The sequence below is a fragment of the Cucurbita maxima genome, unplaced genomic scaffold (assembly GCF_002738345.1).
Source record: "Cucurbita maxima cultivar Rimu unplaced genomic scaffold, Cmax_1.0 Cma_Scf00040, whole genome shotgun sequence".
NCBI classification, from domain to species: domain Eukaryota; kingdom Viridiplantae; phylum Streptophyta; class Magnoliopsida; order Cucurbitales; family Cucurbitaceae; genus Cucurbita; species Cucurbita maxima.
This window is the reverse complement of record NW_019272056.1, coordinates 1,325,168-1,345,071: the sequence shown is the minus strand read 5'-3', so window position 1 is coordinate 1,345,071 and position 19,904 is coordinate 1,325,168. Positions and strand designations below refer to the sequence as shown.

Genomic DNA, 19,904 nt, shown 5'->3' with positions numbered 1-19,904 from the left:
TTTGACTTTTTAATATATAGTTTAATATTTTGACTATTTTCGGGTTGGGTTCAATTGTCTGTTTTTTATAATTATTTTTTAAAATTTTATTTATTCATGATGCATGTTACATTAACATCTAAATCTCATAAAGTTCAAACATCAATCGTTTACAAGTCACTGATGTATCACTAACATCGGTTACAAACGTCAAATATTCTTAATTTTTTTAAAAGTAGGGTCGGTTGTGACACTAGTTTCAGGTTGGTCGAGGGCATTATAATACTTATCGAGTGATTTAAACATTTTCTAAGAGTCGTCGACCATTATAATGCTTAAAGGACATAACACCCAAATATCGTGTTAACTGAAGACTCTTGAGTCCAACTAATGTTTTATGATATCACCCCAAGCCTCAAGACATCATCGACCATCACAAATAACACAAGCGTGCTTATCAAGAACTGACCTACGAGTTAGTTTTATAATTAGAATCTATCAGACATCCATTCATCCAAGTATTATTGAGGATGAACTCTCTTACCTCCATACCAAATCATTTATACATACTGTGTCGAAAGCCCAACCCTACTTTTTTAACTTTTGATTGAAGGGATCGAGTGCAATGACGTGAGCACCAATACTGTCCTCGAAAACTCATTTTTAAAGGAAAACGTCTGAGATACTTATCTTGAAATGCTCACGTGCTAGAGCATGGAAAGGGGTGCACTGTTAGCAAGCACCTGACACTATCCTCGAAAACCCTTTTTCTCGTCTTACAATGCTCACTCACACCATAATACTCACATGTGTTAAGGGGTAGCTCGCTCAAGCCATGAGACCTAGGAATGGTGAAAAGCTAACACCATGTCTCTCTTATAGTACATTCTAAGACATTTTTACGTCATTTTAACAAAGAGCCCTACACCAACGTGGAACATCTATATGATGTCCGATTGACACCAAATTTGGTGAGTTTCCATGTTTCACTATACGAACTTAACTACAGAGTCGCTCATCTAATGTCATGATGAATCCCTAACTTTTGAGGTTATGGTGAAGGGCACCATCTAACCTAATTAAACTTACATCTGACGACACTTAATGATACTCTCTTATATTCTTACTGACACGTTAGCTTGGTAATCTTATACTGTAACGACCCAGATCCACCGCTAGCAAATATTGTCCTCTTTGGACTTTTCCTTTCGGGTTTCCCCTCAAGGCTTTAAAACGCGTCTGGTAGGGGAAGATTTCCACACCCTTGTTTTGTTCTCCTCCCAACCATCGTGAGACATCACCTTCAGATTCTACTTGGTATGTTAGATAATTCACATTCCTCAGCGACATTAAGACGATTTTCCTTGTGGAAGTCATAACCTACTCTTCTTTTCTTAGTATAGTTGTGATGGGACGAGATTCATCTAAACAAACCGCTTCCTCTCAACAACCGGCCACCTGCATTCAAAGTTGTGCTTTCAACCAAAATTACTTAGGAATTTAATTCCAATATATATATATATATATATATATATATATATATATATATATATATATATGTGTGTGGCCCAGTTAAATTGGATTAGATTGGGTTAAATTTTTCAAATATCAAGTTAGTTAAATTTGTTGCTCAAGCGACGTTTATAATCCAATTCAACCACCTATTTTCAAGTTTGATCAAAAAAATATATTTATTTACTATACATATTACATTAATAATTAAAACTTTATAAAAACAAAAATATCAAACATTTATAAGTCACAATTTAGAATAAATGGGCAATAGTTAGGAGAGGTGCGCCAGCAACGAGCAGAAGCAAGGTTATTAAATATCTCAGGAAAGCCTGGCCAGAACCACACGTGCAAGTTTCCCTACATGTGGCTCGTTCGTAATAACTTCTTCGGATTTGTGTGAACTAGCGGACCGATCACTCAGTGTAGATGTTAACGAGCCTAACTAAAAAATTTATCCCAATCTAAATTTAAAATATATATATATAATTAAATTTGGAGACAAAAAAATATGTCACGTGTCTCTTTATCGTGGCTATTCGATCGAGTGAGTGTAAGCTGGGTCAAATTGGGTCGTAGAATATTTAGGCCCAAATTCAAATAAGCTCAAAATGACCTTCTTAAATTATTGGGCCAACAGCCCGAAGAGATTGAGCTCAAATGCATCAAAACCCACAATACCCATACTCTCTTCGAGGTTCATAATTTGAACCCACCAAAGACAATCTCAATAGCAGTTGGCTTGAGCCGTTATAAATGGTATCAGTGTCAAACACCGGGAGGTGTGCGAGCGAGGACGTTGGGACCCTAAGAGGTGTGGGTAGATTGTGAGATCCCACATCGACTAGAGAGAGAAATGAAGATACGTAATGAGTCAAAGCATACTATGTCTACTAACGGTGGACTTGAGCTGTTACATAAACATTCCTTGAAGACCTAACTACTTAGAAGATCGAAAGATTTCTTCTAGACTCAAACATTTGAATTTCAAGATCAAACACTCTAACCTCAAAGGAAACATATGTCTAATGAGAATCAAATATCAGATATCATTTCATAAACGCGAAATTTTCTTATTCTGTCTCATGAACAAATTACGACATTAATATATATGTTTAAAATATATTTTTCTTTCTCTCTCCTCTCGCTCACTTTCCTCTCATCGTTCTAGCTTCCAACCAACGTTGCCCGTTACAAAGAAAAAAAAAAGTGTTGGAACACTTGAGGAGCATCCTCATCGTTCCAGATTTATAAATTTTTTTAATTTTACGGAGAGTATTGTTGGGAAAAGTCTCACGTTGGCTTATTTAGGGAATGATCATGAGTTTATAAGTAATGAACACATTTCTATTAGTACTAGACATTTTAGAAAAACTAAAATCAAAGTCACGAGAGCTTATACTCAAACTGGACAATAATATCATTGTGGAGGCCTATGATTTCTAACAGATATGCAAACTCGAGAATCAAAACCTAACCCAGATAAATTTACCGTACACCCAAAAATCATATAGGCTTCGTGATCAGTTTGACGAGCTGTTTACATATAAAGTTAAATAAATGACACATAAATTATTATTATTTATTAATAAGCCTTTTCCAAGTAAGAAAATAATTGATTTGGCCTTTGATGAGAGATTACATGGTAGGGAGGGGATAGCACCAAAACTTACCTTCATAAAGTCATCCATGCATGTAGGAGAGAAGGAAAAATTATTTAAAAGAACTTGCCAAAAAAATTTATTGGATTGAAGAGACGTATTCCAACCACACGTTAATTGGGTCGGTTTCGATTTCTAAAATTATTCACGAGATATATATCATTAGGGTTTGGTCAAAAGCTCGTTTTACCCCTGTATTTATATATCTTAAATATCATTATTCCTCTAATGAACGTTTTATTTATGATTCAATCACAAATCGAGTTTTTCTTAGACAGATGAGAGGGTGGACTCCATTGCTCGAGCCTCACACTATAATTACTCATCTACTTTCCCGAGAAAGAGCAAATTCTATTTTGTGAGGCAATGCTCCGAGCTTCCTATTTTGTAAATCTCCAAAATTGTCGACTTAATTGAATCAGCTACAAGCAAACACTCTCACTCCTGCAAACAAATGCTCACATATACAAGAGTTCGTAACTCACTAAAGATTTAGATTGAGTTGCATACGACGGTCTTGGGAAATAATTATCTTATCGATGAATGACTTTATATACAGTGATGAGATATTTCATAGTTTAGTATATAATATTCCATTCATACGTCTCCATATGAATGATTTGGATGACACGTTTAAGCTTTTGTAAATGGGTCATTGTAATAGCTCAAGTGACTGTCTGTGTTTGGTTTGTTATGTGTCATCGTTAGCCTCATAATTTTAAAATACGTATACTAAGGAAGAGTTTCCACACCTTTATACGTTTTCCTCTCCAACCGATGTGGGATTTCACAGTCATAATTGAAATATATATATATGAGATTTGTATTTCTACATACATACACTGTACTTGCTAGAGGTCTTAGGTGTGTCACGTGTCACAAAGATTTTTCCTTTTTGAGCATGTGTGGCTCAATGTTGAACGAGATACCTAAATAGGAAAGTTTCAAATACCAATACAAAATTTTAAATATAAATTGTCGGGATGGAGTCCAACGTTAATTAATTTAAGGAATGATCAAAGATTTATATATTATTTCTATTGGTATGAGACCTTTTTTTGTAAAAGCTCAAAACAAAGTTACTAGAGCTTATACTCAGAGTGAACAATATGTTAATATTAATTTTGAAGGTTATTTTTTTTAATTTGAAAATTTATTATAGCGACCAATTCTACTAATAATAATAACGATAAAATGAACATTTAGCGTCTCTCTCGTCAATGGCATTTTTGTAATTTTGATTAAATGCAAGGGGTAATATAGTAGTTTCATCTAGTTGAAACGCATACATATCGGTATATACCCCCTGCCCTCTGCGGAAAACGTTTTTTGTCGTTATTTCACTTATCCACTTGAATTATTATTTATTTATTTTTATTATAATTATTGTGGTTTATCTTTATAATGCATTTAACTTTTATTTGAATATTTCCTAATACAAATTATTTATTTAATTATTTTTTTTATAAAAATTAAAATTATTTAATTTTTAGGCTCTTAATTATAAAATTATAAAACTATTTTTACTTTTATTTTTTTTTATTTTCGGTTGTGTTTTAAAAAACAAGGTGAAGTTTATAAAACTAAAAAACAGTACTTTTTTAAAAAAATAGTTTTTGTTTTTTTACTAATAATTTAAGTGTTTTTTTTTTAAATTATTAAATAAAAAATAAAATCATTATTTGATGAGTCATAGTTATTAAGAAGTTTCTGTTTTTTGAATTGGCTAAGAATTAAAATATTTCTATAATATTATCGCCTAAAAAATAATTGGAAATAAACATTTATGATTTTTTTAAAAAAAAATAATAATAAATTGCTTGGTTATGGTGACCAAAATACCAATTAAACCTTTATTTATTTATTTATTTATTTATTTCCATTTTCATATTTAAAAAAAAAAATATTCCATGTTCGAAAATATTAATTAATAATTCAAATACATAAAATCGTCCACAATTTTCCGGGCGAATTCTCCTACAACCACCAGTTCTTTGCTTTCTCAGCCTCAGTCCTCCATCATTCTCAAACTTTCCTCTCGAATCGGAGGCTGATTTCTCTTTCCGGATTCGGAATCTCAAGCTTGTATGTGTTGTTTTATCCACTTCTTTCCTTGTTTGCTGAATTATCCAGGATGAATTTGTGATGTTTTTGCTGTTTTTTCGGTTCTTATTGTGGAATTTTTGTTTACTTTGACGAGTCAAGAGTAATGATCCATCATCTTGAACTGAGTCGGAGACTGATTTCTCTTTCAAATTCGTGTTACCGTGCTTGTAAGAGTTGTTTTCTTCACTGATTTTTCCAGGATGAATTTGAGGTGGTTTTTGCTATGTTTTCCGATTCTTATTATGGAAAATTTTGTTTGCTTTGACGAGTGATGAGTATTCGTGTTTGAAATTACAAAGTTGAGCGTGTGGCATGCACTGGATTTTGTAATTTTTTTAAATAACCTTTTCTAGCACATTGGATTCTGAAGTTTACGAGTGGTTTTGTTTTTATTTCTTTCTGTTTCGATGCTCGTTATGGTAACGTAGTTATGGTTTTCAGTCGGAGGCTTTTGTCTCCAAGTATTTTTGAGATGGTTGTTCTATGAATTGAAGGAGTTTCTTGAGTTCTCTCGTTTTCAATTTATGTTTTGGGGCTGAGTTGAATTTTGATCAATCTACGGTTTGTTGTAGTGAAGATTGTCATCGGAAATGGCTTCTGCCGGAACGTTACCGTCGCACCTTTCGGGATTGAAAGGCGGAAATGTGAACTTGGGATTTGCCAAGCGGTTGGAATCAGTAAAAGTCTCCGATTTGAAGAGCATTAGGTCTCGTGGAAGAAAGGTTTTGGTTATACGGAATTCAAATCCTGGCTCTGATATTGCGGAGCTTCAGCCTGCCTCGGAAGGAAGTTCTCTCTTGGGTAAAATTTTAACCATACATGTGGAGTATTTAGCCCTCGTCTTATCCATCTTTTACTTGATTTTTGGTGGCAAATAAAGGAGATGAAAATCAAATATGGATTTTACTTTTGTTGACTTATCATCTGGCTTCGACTGGAATTGAGAGAGAAATGGTGTTATTTTAAACAGGTTAATGGCACACTTTACAGCAGTGAGTGAATTTGAAACTAATAAGGAACATATGGGTTAAATCATCTCTAACCCCAAAAGTTTATGATAATTGATAAGAGTATGTTTAACATACAGATAGGGAGAAAATCACGATGGATTAGTAAAAACATGTGAGCTCCGATTCTAATAAGTAAATTTTTCAATGTACATCCTGAACAATAATGTATTTTTCACATGGATATACTGAGTGCTGATAGAATTGGTAGAGACATTGGCTACCCTATCCAAAGACAAAAGCAATGAGGTGAACTACGAGTCATAAAGATTTGTTTTTGTTAACCTATTGTTGCATATTAGAATTGATCACTGAATCATGATGACTTCGACGAACCCTCATCTCAAACATGGTGAGATCTAAGGAACGTAGTAATGCATGACACACGTGTTCCACTAAATGATGTTCACAAATTAGTTTTGTTTTTACCCATATTTCAATTTCTGAAAATGCTAAAGATGAAATGTTATTTAAGAATGTCCAAAATGTACTTTAAAGTTTGGTTTTGCTTTATTTGATAATCACCATCCCTTGCAGTTCCCCGACAGAAGTACTGTGAATCTGTTAACAAAACAGTCAGGAGGAACACACGGACAGTGATGGTTGGAAATGTTGCTCTTGGTAGTGAGCATCCTATAAGGATTCAAACAATGACAACAACTGACACCAAAGATGTTGCTGGAACAGTTGAACAGGTCCTTTAGCATTTCTTCTATTTCAGCTATGTTTTCATTTTGCAATCCCTTCATCAGTGCTCTAACAATAAAAACATTCTTTGATTACTTATTTTATTGCAAGATGTTGTAGTGAATGGATTATGAGTATCACCATGATCGATGCTGAACATGTTGAAACCTCATAATTAAATGATGAATTGTATAATCATGTAATAAAAGTTTTTGTTGTAGCTTTGTCCAAATTATTCTTGATTTCTTCTCATGGACAATATGGATGATGGAGTCTACAGAAACTAAGAAAGACATCGACATAATCGAAAAACTTCGATAGTTTATATTGTCGTATCATGTACTTTTATATGATTTTAAGATGACCGATTTGTGTTAGTAGGTCATGAAAATAGCCGACAAGGGAGCAGATATTGTTCGGATAACAGTTCAAGGGAAGAAAGAAGCAGATGCATGTTTTGAGATCAAGAACACCCTTGTTCAGAAAAAGTAGGTTTAATGTAATACATTGGACATTTTTGGAGATCGGTTTCAGATTTATGATTTCTCTGAAAATTCTATTTTGCAGTTATAATATACCTCTGGTTGCCGATATTCATTTTGCTCCTTCTGTTGCATTGAGAGTTGCTGAGTGCTTTGATAAAATTCGTGTAAACCCTGGAAATTTTGGTATGCTATTTATCATACTAACATTCTGCAAAATTTCTTCAGAAAAATTGTTCATGTGTCAAGTTCATGTTTTATTCAGCTGATAGGCGGGCTCAATTTGAACAGCTAGAATACACAGATGATGATTATCAAAAAGAACTTGAGCATATTGAGGAGGTAAAAGCTTTTTGTGTGTGTGTGTGTGTGTGTTTTTGTAGTACATGTTGCTTAAGCGTATTACAAATATTGTATTCCTCGGAAACAGGAAAAAATATATACAAAAGGCACGTGTTACTAGTTAGCCATATGGTCACAATAATCTATGACACCACCAAATTCTATGTTATTTTGACTTTTTGTTTAGTAATTTATGAATTTTGCGATAAGAACCCAATTTTATCTCAAGTAATGGGGTTGGTGATTTTTTTCCTATTTTAATTGTGAAAGGTTTTTACTCCGTTAGTTGAAAAATGTAAGAAGTATGGAAGAGCAATGCGCATTGGAACAAATCATGGCAGCCTTTCAGATCGCATAATGAGCTACTTTGGCGATTCTCCAAGGGGAATGGTGAGCAATTTTTCCTCTAAATTCTTATAAATAACCTTTTTTCATGATTTCCTTTTTGATATTAGCTTAGGGATGCCCTTGATAAAAGTTATTCCACGTCCTAATAGGTTGAATCAGCATTTGAGTTTGCAAGAATTTGCCGAAAGTTGGACTTCCATAATTTTGTCTTCTCCATGAAAGCAAGCAATCCAGTAATTATGGTTCAGGCATATCGTTTACTTGTAGCTGAAATGTATGTCCAAGGCTGGGATTATCCTTTACACCTTGGAGTTACTGAAGCTGGAGAAGGTGAGGACGGACGAATGAAGTCTGCCATTGGCATTGGGACACTTCTTCAGGTATTCTGTCACCAAATGGAGTTATGATCATCCTTCTACATCTGATAATTGCCTTTCACCCTGTTATCTGCTGCACAAATTGTATGTGAACTCTGAATCCAGATATCACTAGGTTTTCATTTTCAAACCCTACTGCAAAATAGACTAATTTCATTAGAACAATGCTCGATGCATGCACCTTTACTAACTCTTTTTAGATTTCTAGTTTCTTGTAAAGAATCTGTAGTCAATTATCTTTCAGTTCTCCACAAATTGCGTTCACATGATGGTGGTTAGGTTGATCACATACACAGAGGAATACGCACATGTAAAAACCATATCATTGTGCGGCATTTAGTAAATGCTTTCTGTTGTGCAGGATGGTTTGGGTGACACTATTAGGGTTTCTCTTACTGAACCACCGGAGGAGGAGATAGATCCTTGCAGAAGGCTGGCAAACCTTGGAATGAGAGCAGCTGAACTTCAGAAAGGAGTGGTAGGACCCTTTTTTTTTTTTTCTTGTTGTAGTTGTTGTGTGGTCAGTCTTCTATGTCCAATCACTTTAATCTGAATATTGTAAACTCACAATTCCTTCCTTGTCTGTAGGTGCCATACGAGGAAAAACACAGACACTATTTTGATTTTCAGCGTCGATCTGGCCAGTTGCCCATTCAAAAGGAGGTCAGCTTTTTTCTTTTTTTATCATTCTACTCTGTCGTACTGCTTTCTGGACTTGGATTAAGAGAAATGCTTGATTGTTGTACAGGGTGAGGAGGTGGATTATAGAGGTGCTTTGCACCGTGACGGTTCTGTTCTCATGTCAGTTTCCTTGGATCAATTAAAGGTGCAATAGTCAAAACTTTCCTGACCTCAATTCCCATGGGGTATCTCAAGATTCAACCGGTGGACTAATGGAAACTATCTAACTTCTTGTTTTCCTAACTCCAGATGCCAGAACTTTTGTACAAGTCTCTTGCAGCGAAGCTTGTTGTTGGCATGCCATTTAAGGTCTCATTTGTTTCTCTGTATAAAATAATCTATTTGTTTTCAACCTTTTGGGTTCTTTTTCCTCACAGTTTTTGTCAATATGGTTAGGATCTAGCGACGGTGGATTCAATCTTACTGAGAGAGCTTCCTTCAGTAGATGATGCTGATGCTGTAAGGACTTACTTTCAGTTTGCGATGTGTTGTATTTATTTGTGAGGCCCAATCAAAATTTGATATCTTCTGTTCTCATGATCAGCGTCTAGCCCTCAAAAGGCTGATAGACATAAGTATGGGTATTATAACTCCTTTGTCAGAACAACTCACAAAGCCATTGCCTAATGCCATGGCTCTGGTCACTCTCAAGGAGTTGTCCACTGGTGTTCACAAACTTTTACCAGACGGTATGTTGCGCTACTTCCAATTCCAGTTAGTTCGCGCTGTTTCTAATTCAGTATATACATACATACATACATATTGTTAATTTCCTTGTCACATCCCATGTTAATGAATTCTCTCAGGCACACGCTTGGTCGTATCTGTACGAGGTGATGAATCATACAATGAACTAGCTGTCTTGAAAGAGATTGATGCAACAATGCTTTTTCATGATTTACCATATTCAGAAGACAAGGTCAGCAGAGTGCATGCTGCGAGGAGGTATAACAATATTCCTTTAACATCTTGTCAAATGTTAGATACTTTCCCTTGTTCAACATCTTGTCAAATGTTAATTTCAGGTTATTCGAGTACTTATCAGAGAACGGTCTCAGTTTTCCGGTGATACATCACATTCAGTTTCCAAAGGGAACTCACAGGTTGATATAGTTGTTATTGTTCATTAACTTGATTATTATTTGAAGTGTTCAAGGAGTGAGTTTTATTTTCCCCTTACTACTTATAGAGATGACTTGGTTATCGGTGCTGGTTCGAATGCGGGAGCCCTTTTGGTGGACGGCCTCGGAGATGGTGTCCTACTAGAGGCCCCAGATAAGGACTTCGATTTCATAAGAAATACATCCTTCAATTTGCTGCAGGGCTGCAGAATGAGAAACACAAAGACAGTAAGAATTTTTCCGTCAATGAAATTTAGTGTTATTTCTCGGTTACTAAATTTAGTGTCATTGCAGGAGTATGTTTCGTGCCCATCTTGTGGCAGAACATTGTTCGACCTTCAAGAAATAAGTGCGGAAATACGGGAAAAGACATCACATCTGCCTGGCGTTTCTGTAAGTGGACATAGCTCTGTGTAACTCTCTTGAAATGATGTCAAAAAAACAACATTCAATCTTGAAATTCCTCTCTTCCTCAATGTCATCAGATTGCAATTATGGGTTGCATTGTTAACGGTCCTGGGGAGATGGCTGATGCTGACTTTGGGTACGTTGGGGGTTCCCCCGGAAAGATCGATCTCTATGTCGGGAAGGTAATGTCCTATCTTTTTTTTTTGCTTCAAAGTAGTCCAATCACTGTAATTATAAAAAACGTTCAAAGGGATGAGAATGTTTGCTAAAACTACCCTACTTAAATGGTGGTGAAATTCTCTGTTTATAATCATTTATAGAATCAGATAAACTACAAAGAAAATGGGAAGAGGATACAAGATATTTGCTGGTAATAAAATGTCAAATATAATACCTATGATAGGAAAGCTAAATATCATAAACATATTTGCCTATAATAAAGGGTCAAATATGATACTTATAGTAAACCCGACTAAATATCTTCAACTTAGGGAAGGTATTTGTGTTTCAGTTTATGTGGACAGTTCAAAATTTGAAATAATGAGTTACAAACCATATCATGTAATTTCTCTCCCCTCCCATTGTGTTTATAATGTATCTTCATTGTTGAATATGAATGATATTGTAATTGTAAGTTGATAAGAAGATGAATTTTCTACAGACCGTGGTGAAGCGTGGAATCGCTATGGAGAATGCAACCAATGCTCTAATTCAGCTGATAAAAGATCACGATCGGTGGGTCGAGCCTCCTACAGAAGAATGAGAGAGACATAGGCATGGTATGGTAGTTCTGGTTTGGTAGGTAGGAGAGAAGAGAAAAGAGGGGAGGCCACACAGCTTTCATATGTGTTGTAAGTCAATATAAAAGGGGTATGGAAAATTGGGTAATTGGTATGTTACTGACTCTATTCCTCCATCACCAAATAATTCAGGTATAAAAGGGATTATAATAATTCATTATAAAACCTGCACATATGAATTGCAATTCTTTTTTAAATTTAAAACCTTAACTTTAAGAAACTTATGCCCTTAAAAATGCTACTAGCCTATGCACATGTTTGGGTATCAATTTGCGATGTCAGGGGTATCAAGTTTATGCAAAACTGTACCTCACACTATTGAGGACATATTCTATTTATATTGGCAAAAGATTAACTAATAGATCCGATTTCAAAGGAAACTAACGAAGTAAGCCTATTCTTATGGCATGACCAACTTCAAGCTATTCTAATGGATTGACCAATTCTAACAGTCCCCTTCAATCCCAACAAGTCTTGTACATGTTGAGATTGTTACAATGTGTAGTAAAAGGAGTTTTAGACAGTGGTTTTGTCAGGATATCAGCTACTTGATCACTTGATGAAATGAACCGAACTTCCATTGCTTTACGTGCTACTTGTTCTCGAACAAAATGAAAATCAACTTCAATATGTTTCGTTCTAGCATGAAATACTGGATTTGAAGTTAAATATGTAGCTCCGAGGTTGTCACACCAGAGGCGAGGAGCCTTTGATTGATACACGCCCAGTTCCTTCAGTAATGACTTGATCCAAATCATTTCTGCAGTAAGATTCGCAATGGCCTTGTATTCTGCTTCGGTGCTTGATCTTGACACTGTAGCCTGTTTTCTGGAACTCCATGAGATTAGATTTGCTCCAAGAAATACAGCAAAGCCGCTAGTTGAACGTCGATCATCGGGACAACCAGCCCAATCAGCATCAGAAAACCCCGACAACATCATGGTTGATTTCTGAATTTTCACTCCTAATGCTAGTGTGCCTTTAACATAACGAAGAATTCTCTTCACAGCACCCCAATGAGCATCAGTAGGTGTATGAAGATATTGACACACTTTATTGACAGCAAATGCCAAATCAGGCCTAGTCATTGTCAAATATTGTAGTGCTCCCACTGTACTTCTGTATTTGAATTGTTCTTCAGCTGATAAGGGTATTCCTTGTTCTCTGAATAATTTTTCAGCAGAACCCATTGGTGTAGACATAGGGTTGCATTTTTCCATGTTTACTCTTTTCAACAAATCTAAAGCATATCGTCTCTGTGACAGTATGATACCATCTCGTGTTTTCTTGACTTCAATACCCAGAAAATACTCAAGATCACCCAAATCTTTTACTGCAAAATCTATTTTCAATTTCTGAATCAACCTTTCGGTTGCTTGATCAGAGGAGCTCACAATAATTATATCATCAACATAGATGAGCATATAGATAGTTATCTCTCTGTTTTTGAGAATAAAAAGAGATGAATCAGCTACTGAAGCCTTGAAGCCTAACTCAATAAGCTTTCCAGTCAACCTTGAATGCCAAGCTTTTGGGGCTTGTTTCAGGCCATAAAGGGCTTTCTTGAGCTTGCATATGTAATTCTTTGGTTTGGCTGAGTCTTGAAATCCTGGTGGTTGTCGCATGTACACTTCCTCTTTCAGAATTCCATGCAAAAATGCATTTTGGATATCAACTTGTCTCATATTCCAGCCCTTGGTTACTGCTAGCGAAAGAATGACCCTGATTGTTGACGGTTTGATCACAGGGCTAAAAGTATCAGTGTAATCAACACCAAATCTTTGCTTGAATCCTTTGGCAACTAATCTTGCTTTTAATCTTTCAACTGACCCATCTGCTTTTCTTTTCACTTTATACACCCATTTACTATCAATGAGATTTATTCCAGGTTTGGGTGGAACTAGATCCCAAGTGGCATTTCGTTTTAGCGCTGAGAGCTCATCATTCATTGCTCCTCTCCATCCTGGATGTTGCATGGCTTCCTGCAGGTTTCGAGGTTCAGTAGCAGTCTCTATGATCGGAGTTGTGATAGTTACAGCGCTTGCGAATTTTCTTGAGGTTTCTGAATATCTGATAGTTCCATCAGTGAATTGTTTAGCTTGTACAATGTTATTTCTCAACCTTGTTCGCATTGGATGTTGACTAGCTGCTTCAGTTGGTTGATCAGACACATGTTCATGAGTTTGGTTTTGAGCATTGATCGAACTGCTCTCAGCTTCATATTCTGCAATTTCCTCTGAACTTCTTGTATTATCTGCAGAAGATAAGCTGACACCAGACAAGTTGTCACTAGCAATATTATCAGTTTGACCATCATTCATATGGGAATTACTAACAACTGGTTCAATATCTGTAAGAGCATTTTCAGTGTAAAAACTAGCAAGTTTGGCTAAGGCTGGAAGTAGAACAGGATGATGTGGATTTGTGGTTTTGTTTGGTGGCTTAGATTCTTCAAAAGGAAAAATATTTTCATCGAAAACCACGTCTCTAGAGATGTAAATACGTCCTGTACTTCTATTTAAGCATTTATATCCCTTATGAGAAGAACTATAACCCAAGAATATACATCTAGTAGTTCTGAAACTCAGTTTCTTGTTGTTGTAAGGCCTTAAATTAGGCCAGCAAGCACAGCCAAACACCCTAAGCATGGAGTAGTCTGGACTTTTACCAAACAATTTATGAAGTGGTGTGTCTTGTTGTATGGTTCGGCTGGGCATTCTATTTATAAGAAAGCAAGCTGTGTTGAAAGCTTCATCCCAGTAGGATAGAGGCATGTTGGCTTGAGCGAGTAAAGCAAGGCCAGTTTCTACAATGTGTCTGTGTTTTCTTTCGACTAACCCATTCTGCTGGTGTGTGTGAGGACAGGAGATATGATGTTCAATGCCTGTGGATTTGAAATAATTGTGTAACCGATGGTATTCACCCCCCCAATCTGATTGGACGGAGCGAATTTTGGTATTTAGCATAGTTTCAACATGTTTTTGAAATTGAAGGAACACAGACTCAACATCAGATTTGCATCTCAGAAAGTAAATCCAAACATAACGACTAAAATCATCAACAAAGGAAACATAATATTTGGAATTATTTACTGACGCAATGGATGGACCCCATACATCAGTGTGAATTAATTGAAGGGGTGCTGTAGATACATGCTGAGAAGAACCAAATGGCAATTGATGTGCTTTCCCTAATTGACAAGCATTACAAATTGAGGAAGAGGGAATATTAGTATCTATAGCTAAATTATTATCTTGTAGAATTCTAATGGTAATTGGAGATGCAGGGTGCCCTAGCCTTCTGTGCCATTGTTCTTTCGAAAGTTTGGCTGTCAGCAAGGCTTGACTGAAATTATGCGGTAGAACGTATAGGCCATTCTTACATCTACCGTGGAGCAGGAGTTTCTTCGTGACTCGGTTCTTAACCAAAAAATAGTTTGGGTGAAATTCTACAACAGCATTATTATCAGATGCTAGTCTTTGTACTGAAATTAGGTGCTTATTGATTTTAGGAGCATATAGGATATGTTTCAGAACAAGAGATGAACCAGAAATTAATGAATTCCCAATATGAGAGATAGACAAACCTGCGCCATTTGCAACCTGAATTTGGTCGGTGCCAGTGTAGCGTTCTCTGGTGGTAAGCCTCTCTAGGTCATTGGTGATATGATCTGTGGCTCCAGTGTCAACATACCAGTTTGTGTCACTAGTGTATCCACTAGTTGCCAAAGCTGCTTGTTTGAGATTATTTTCGGCTTGATATGCCTGATCGAATCTGTGCCAGCATTGCAAAGCATCGTGATTGGGCTTACCACAAATCTGACAGACAATGCCTGAGCTGCTTTGTGTCTTTGATGGTTGACGTCCAGGATTGTTCACAGTACGCCTTGATTGTCCATGACCACTATTTAACTGACGACTCCGACCGCGACTACCTCGACCTCCATTGGCACCTCCACGAATGGATATCCTATTGACATTGTTAGCAGATGAAAGTTGCTCAAATGTACCCTTACGCAAGTGCCGCATCTCATAGCTCAGCATGTGAGCATACACGTCGCTGACAGTGTATACATCTGTTCTGGTTGTAATGCTTGTGACTAGAGGATCATAATCTGGACCAAGTCCTTGCAGCATGTAGGCGATGAGTTCTTCATCCTCTATTCGCTTGCCAATGGCAGCAAGTGTATCACCAAGATGTTTTACTTTACGAAAGTAGTCAGCAATTGTCATGTCCTTTTTCTGGATAGTAGAGAGTTCCATACGGATCTGCATTGCTCTTGCTCGAGATGTGGAAGCAAATTGTCGCTCCAGCGTAATCCAGGCTTCTCGTGCAGTGGTGATTCCAACCATCGTGCTGAGAACCTCCTCAGTGACTGATGAGTTGATGAGGCTGAGTACCAGCTGGTCCTGGGGGTACCAGACTGTGAACTCAGGGTTGATGATAATTTTGCGATTCCCTGTTTCTTCACTTGGTTCAACGGCGATCGTCTGGCTTGGTGCAGGCATGGAACCATCCACAAAACCAACAAGGTTTTGGCTACGCAAGTAGGGAAGGATTTGGGTAGACCACAGTAGATAATTTTCTTGTGTAAGCTTAACACTAATCACCTGACTGATCGACGGAGAAGACATTGTGTTGATTGGGATTGACATGTTTAACAGCAGAGGCTATGGATCTCGTGGATCTTATTTGAGCTCTGATACCATATCAAGTTTATGCAAAACTGTACCTCACACTATTGAGGACATATTCTATTTATATTGGCAAAAGATTAACTAATAGATCCGATTTCAAAGGAAACTAACGAAGTAAGCCTATTCTTATGGCATGACCAACTTCAAGCTATTCTAATGGATTGACCAATTCTAACAAGGGGCAGCTTGCCTTAACCTGAAATAGACATGGCTAACTCAATCCAACCAAAAAAGTCATCTAACCCAATTTAGCTCGGGTTCAACTTGACTGAGTGGAAAAAACATGGGTGGAAGCAGTAGGAGATGAAGAACAGCAAAGCAGTCTAGGTCTCAGACGAGGTGTCCACGAAAGGAAATTAGGGTAGGGAAAACGGAAGCTATGGGAAATGAAGGTTTGGTTGCCCATGGGGAAAGCGATATCTTAGCCGCTTTGTTTTACCTGTAACGACTACTACTTTTGGTGGATCGCGATGCCCATGAAGCCCAATACAAAAAACACACCGGATCCTATCAAAAGTTACTAAGCCCAAATGGGCTCATAATGGAAGCCCAATTAGGCCCATATGAGAAGCCCAATTAGGCACATAATATAGGCCCAAAATCCCATATTGGAGGCCAAAATCGGCCCATAGTGGAAGATCAAATGGGCCTATAATGTAGCCCAAATCGGCCCATCGTGGAAGTTCATATCGGCCCATATTGGAAACCCAAACCACCGGCCCATATGGGAAGCCCAACCCGTCAGCCCATATTGGAATCCCAACCCGTCAGCCCATATTGGAAGCCCAAACTTTCGGCCCATATTCGAAGCCCAAATAGGCTCATATTGGAAGCCCTGCTTGGTCGCTTAATCAGCTCAGCTGAACCCTTTTTTTTTAATGGTGGGTCGCAAATTTAGATGAGGTCTTTTTTTTTTTCAAACATTATTTTCTGAGATTCCATATTTGGAGTACTCCCTATTTTATTTTGCCATTAGAAACTTTTTTTTTTGTTGAGTAGCTATTTAATCTCGATCCACTTTAAATTTTTTAATGATTTCATATCGGAAAAGGTATTACTAAAATTTAATAAAATTTTATATATATTGTTGTGTGAGATTTAAATTATTACAAATTAAATTTTATTGAATTTTAAGACCAAATGGGTTATTTATCCTATGTATTTTTCTTTTTTGAAATAGTATGCTCCAAATATAATACTTTGGAGTAAAATATCTTAAAATTAAAACGGAAAATGATAGTTTGATTTTGGATATTTAGTAAAATCACGAATAATATTTTAACATTTAAACGTCTTAATTAATTGAATTATTTCAGTAATACCTTTCAACATCTAAAAGTTTTTTTTTTTAAAAAAAATATTGTATGTAAATCGTTGATATTTTATTTTAAATATGTCATTATAAGAAAAATATTTTAAAATTTTAAAAAATTTATTAATACATTTAATTTTAAAAAAATAAAAAATAAAAAATACAGTACTATTACTTTTAGATACTATTAGTAACTTGAAGAACTTCAAGAATTTTTGTAAAAAATTTAAGAATAATATTACTTTTGAAATTCTATTTAACATTATAATATAACATATCTTTAATCATTCAAATAAATTAATTCAAAAGTGATTCAAGTTGAAAATCAAACAGTAACATGTTTTTAATCATAACAATAACAGTAAAAAAAAATTTTTTGTCACAAATAAGTAATAATTATTTTTTTTTAGTTCATTAAATAAAAGCATAAAAAGACAAAATGACAAAATTACAATTACACAAAATTTTAAAAATCTCTCGTCTCTTATTAGACTTATTTATAGACTACAAAAGTAATTTTTAAATTTAAAAATAAAATAAAAGATTCCTCTTTTTAAAAAATAAAAATTTGACTTCAAAAAAATTCCATTCAAAATTTCAAATTTCTCGCACTATTGTTCAGATTAATTTAAATTAAAAAAAAAGAAAAAAAAAAGAAACAGATTCAGTTGAATTCTTCCGTCAGTATGCAAATTTAATGAACATTACAAATGGTAAGGGATTGAAGGTGACAACGGAATGAAAATTATTCTGATTTGCGGAAGTAATTGAAGAGAAACAATAATTCGAGCGCAGAATTTGAGTAAATATGGAGGAATCAAATCCTCAAGAATTTGATGAATTCTGAACGATTCTCTTCCGAAACCTTCTCAGGAGAAGATCAGACGATGAAACCAGGAAGCAGAATATGAAATCTAAATTCGAAAACTATATGATCTAACGTTTAATGGAATCGTAATTCGCGCAAAAAGAATGATTAATCGAGAAGGTACCAGAGCCATGGCGATCTTCACAGAAGCTCTCTCCTCGCTGTATAGCCATAGCGAGACCGGCGAATATTGTCTTGGCGCTTCTTGTACACCAATCCTCCAAATCCAATCAAAGCGACTGCCGCGATCACTCCTATTGCGATTCCGAATTTCTGAGCTCCACTCATTCCGTTCTTCGATTCTTCATCCGATTCGTCGTTTTTGCTCACATTGTTCCGGCTAATGTCGCTAGCTTCGGATGGCGATGGAGACGGAGAAGAGGAAGGAGGAGGCGGTGGAGTTGGAGACGAACCAGGAGCAAGATCTGATGGTGGAGGTGCTGGAGGAGAACTCACCGGTGCATTCCGAGGCGACGGAGCTGGAGGACTGGAGATTCTCGAAGGAGAACGCGGCGGAGGGGAATCCGCGCCAGTCTGCGGTGGCGGAGCGGGAGATTCCGCGGGAGAATCCACAGAAACAGAGAACTGCGCCAAAAGCAGAACCGAAAGAACCGCGCAACAAATTGATGTGACCTTGGCCATATTTTCTCGAATCTTCTACAAAATCCAGAAGAAGGCGAATGAAGAACACGATCCGAGCAGTTGAAAGGAAGTGGAAAAGAAAGCGAGAATTTAGAAGAGAGTGGATTGGTTTGGAAGCAGATCTGTTCTCGAAATCTTGTTTCGGGATGAGCAAAAAGCGAGGGGCCTAGATTCACGAGCACGGAAAGTAGACGGACGGCCGAGATTGAGCCACGTAGGTGGAGTGAAGGAGAAAGCGGCGGAGGCGACGGCTGACCGGCGAGTGTTACGGAGGAGACACCGGGAGAGGCGGCGTTGGGATTTTGAAATTTTCAGGGAAAAAATAAAAGTGATTGTTTTAAAGTTAAGAGGAAGATGCTCAAGGAGTTGCCTTCGAGTTCACAAAGTCAACACAAATTACTTTTTAAAAAAATAAAAATAAATAAATAATTAAATATATAAATATATAATGTTTATTTTATTTTAATTTTTTAATATTATATGGGTGATTGGATCGGAACTAACTATAGTCAGCTCATCTTCCTATGATATTAGGAGGATATTGAAAATAAATGTTCTATTACCTTGTTAAATTAATAAAAATGTCTCTCTCTCTCTCTCTATATATATATATATATATATATATATATATATATATATATATCTTTACACCTTCATATATTTTAATAATACCTTTAAATTTTTTAAAAATATTTTAAAATATTTGAACTAAAATCATCTGTCTATACACTTTATAGATCGTCCTCAAGTTTTAGAATTTTTTATTTTAAGTTTAAAGGCATTAATGTTGCTTTGAAAAGTTTATGAATATTTTTTAAATGTAATATAATTTTGAAGACGTACTAATGGTTTCTATTTAAAATTATATATTTTT

General features: G+C 36.0%; 2 protein-coding genes and 1 non-coding gene across 5 annotated transcripts; 1 reads left to right on the top strand and 2 right to left on the bottom strand.

Moving 5' to 3' along the window:
* The first annotated feature begins 5,094 nt into the window (after positions 1 to 5,094).
* Positions 5,095 to 11,682, top strand: LOC111469429 (4-hydroxy-3-methylbut-2-en-1-yl diphosphate synthase (ferredoxin), chloroplastic). 2 transcript variants are annotated; one of them, XM_023114689.1, is made up of 20 exons: positions 5,095 to 5,237; positions 5,836 to 6,059; positions 6,803 to 6,960; positions 7,334 to 7,440; positions 7,520 to 7,620; positions 7,700 to 7,776; positions 8,047 to 8,166; positions 8,274 to 8,504; positions 8,863 to 8,979; positions 9,090 to 9,164; positions 9,250 to 9,327; positions 9,432 to 9,491; positions 9,579 to 9,641; positions 9,727 to 9,871; positions 9,989 to 10,127; positions 10,208 to 10,285; positions 10,372 to 10,531; positions 10,598 to 10,696; positions 10,789 to 10,893; positions 11,373 to 11,682. In XM_023114689.1, exons 2-20 carry the CDS (start codon positions 5,849 to 5,851, stop codon positions 11,472 to 11,474), a joined length of 2,226 nt encoding a protein of 741 aa, XP_022970457.1. In that variant the 5' UTR covers positions 5,095 to 5,237; positions 5,836 to 5,848; the 3' UTR covers positions 11,475 to 11,682. The 2 variants fall into 2 exon arrangements, with proteins under 2 accessions (XP_022970457.1, XP_022970456.1); XM_023114688.1 differs by having other exon boundaries at positions 5,104 to 5,237; positions 5,831 to 6,059.
* A 3,859-nt stretch (positions 11,683 to 15,541) lies between these two features.
* On the bottom strand, positions 15,542 to 15,677 carry LOC111469584. Its single transcript, XR_002714903.1, has one exon. It is a non-coding gene; the product is annotated as a small nucleolar RNA Z247 (small nucleolar RNA).
* A 2,634-nt stretch (positions 15,678 to 18,311) lies between these two features.
* Positions 18,312 to 19,394, bottom strand: LOC111469424 (lysine-rich arabinogalactan protein 19-like). Of its 2 annotated transcripts, XM_023114681.1 has the most exons (2): positions 18,810 to 19,394; positions 18,312 to 18,779 (listed from the first exon to the last, which is right to left on the bottom strand). In XM_023114681.1, the coding sequence occupies exons 1-2, from the start codon at positions 19,028 to 19,030 to the stop codon at positions 18,530 to 18,532; spliced, it is 471 nt and encodes a 156-aa protein (XP_022970449.1). In that variant the 5' UTR covers positions 19,031 to 19,394; the 3' UTR covers positions 18,312 to 18,529. The 2 variants fall into 2 exon arrangements, with proteins under 2 accessions (XP_022970449.1, XP_022970448.1); XM_023114680.1 differs by having other exon boundaries at positions 18,312 to 19,390.
* Positions 19,395 to 19,904: the final 510 nt, after the last annotated feature.

Excerpts from the sequence above, each read along its gene's own strand:
- LOC111469429 (XM_023114689.1), top strand. The coding sequence starts at position 5,849 with ATGGCTTCTGCCGGAACGTTACCGTCGCACCTTTCGGGATTGAAAGGC. Across the intron at positions 6,060-6,802 it reads GGAAGGAAGTTCTCTCTTGG|TTCCCCGACAGAAGTACTGT; the intron begins GTAAAATTTTAA and ends CATCCCTTGCAG. Across the intron at positions 9,492-9,578 it reads TTGTTGGCATGCCATTTAAG|GATCTAGCGACGGTGGATTC; the intron begins GTCTCATTTGTT and ends CAATATGGTTAG.
- LOC111469424 (XM_023114680.1), bottom strand. The coding sequence starts at position 19,030 with ATGGCCAAGGTCACATCAATTTGTTGCGCGGTTCTTTCGGTTCTGCTT.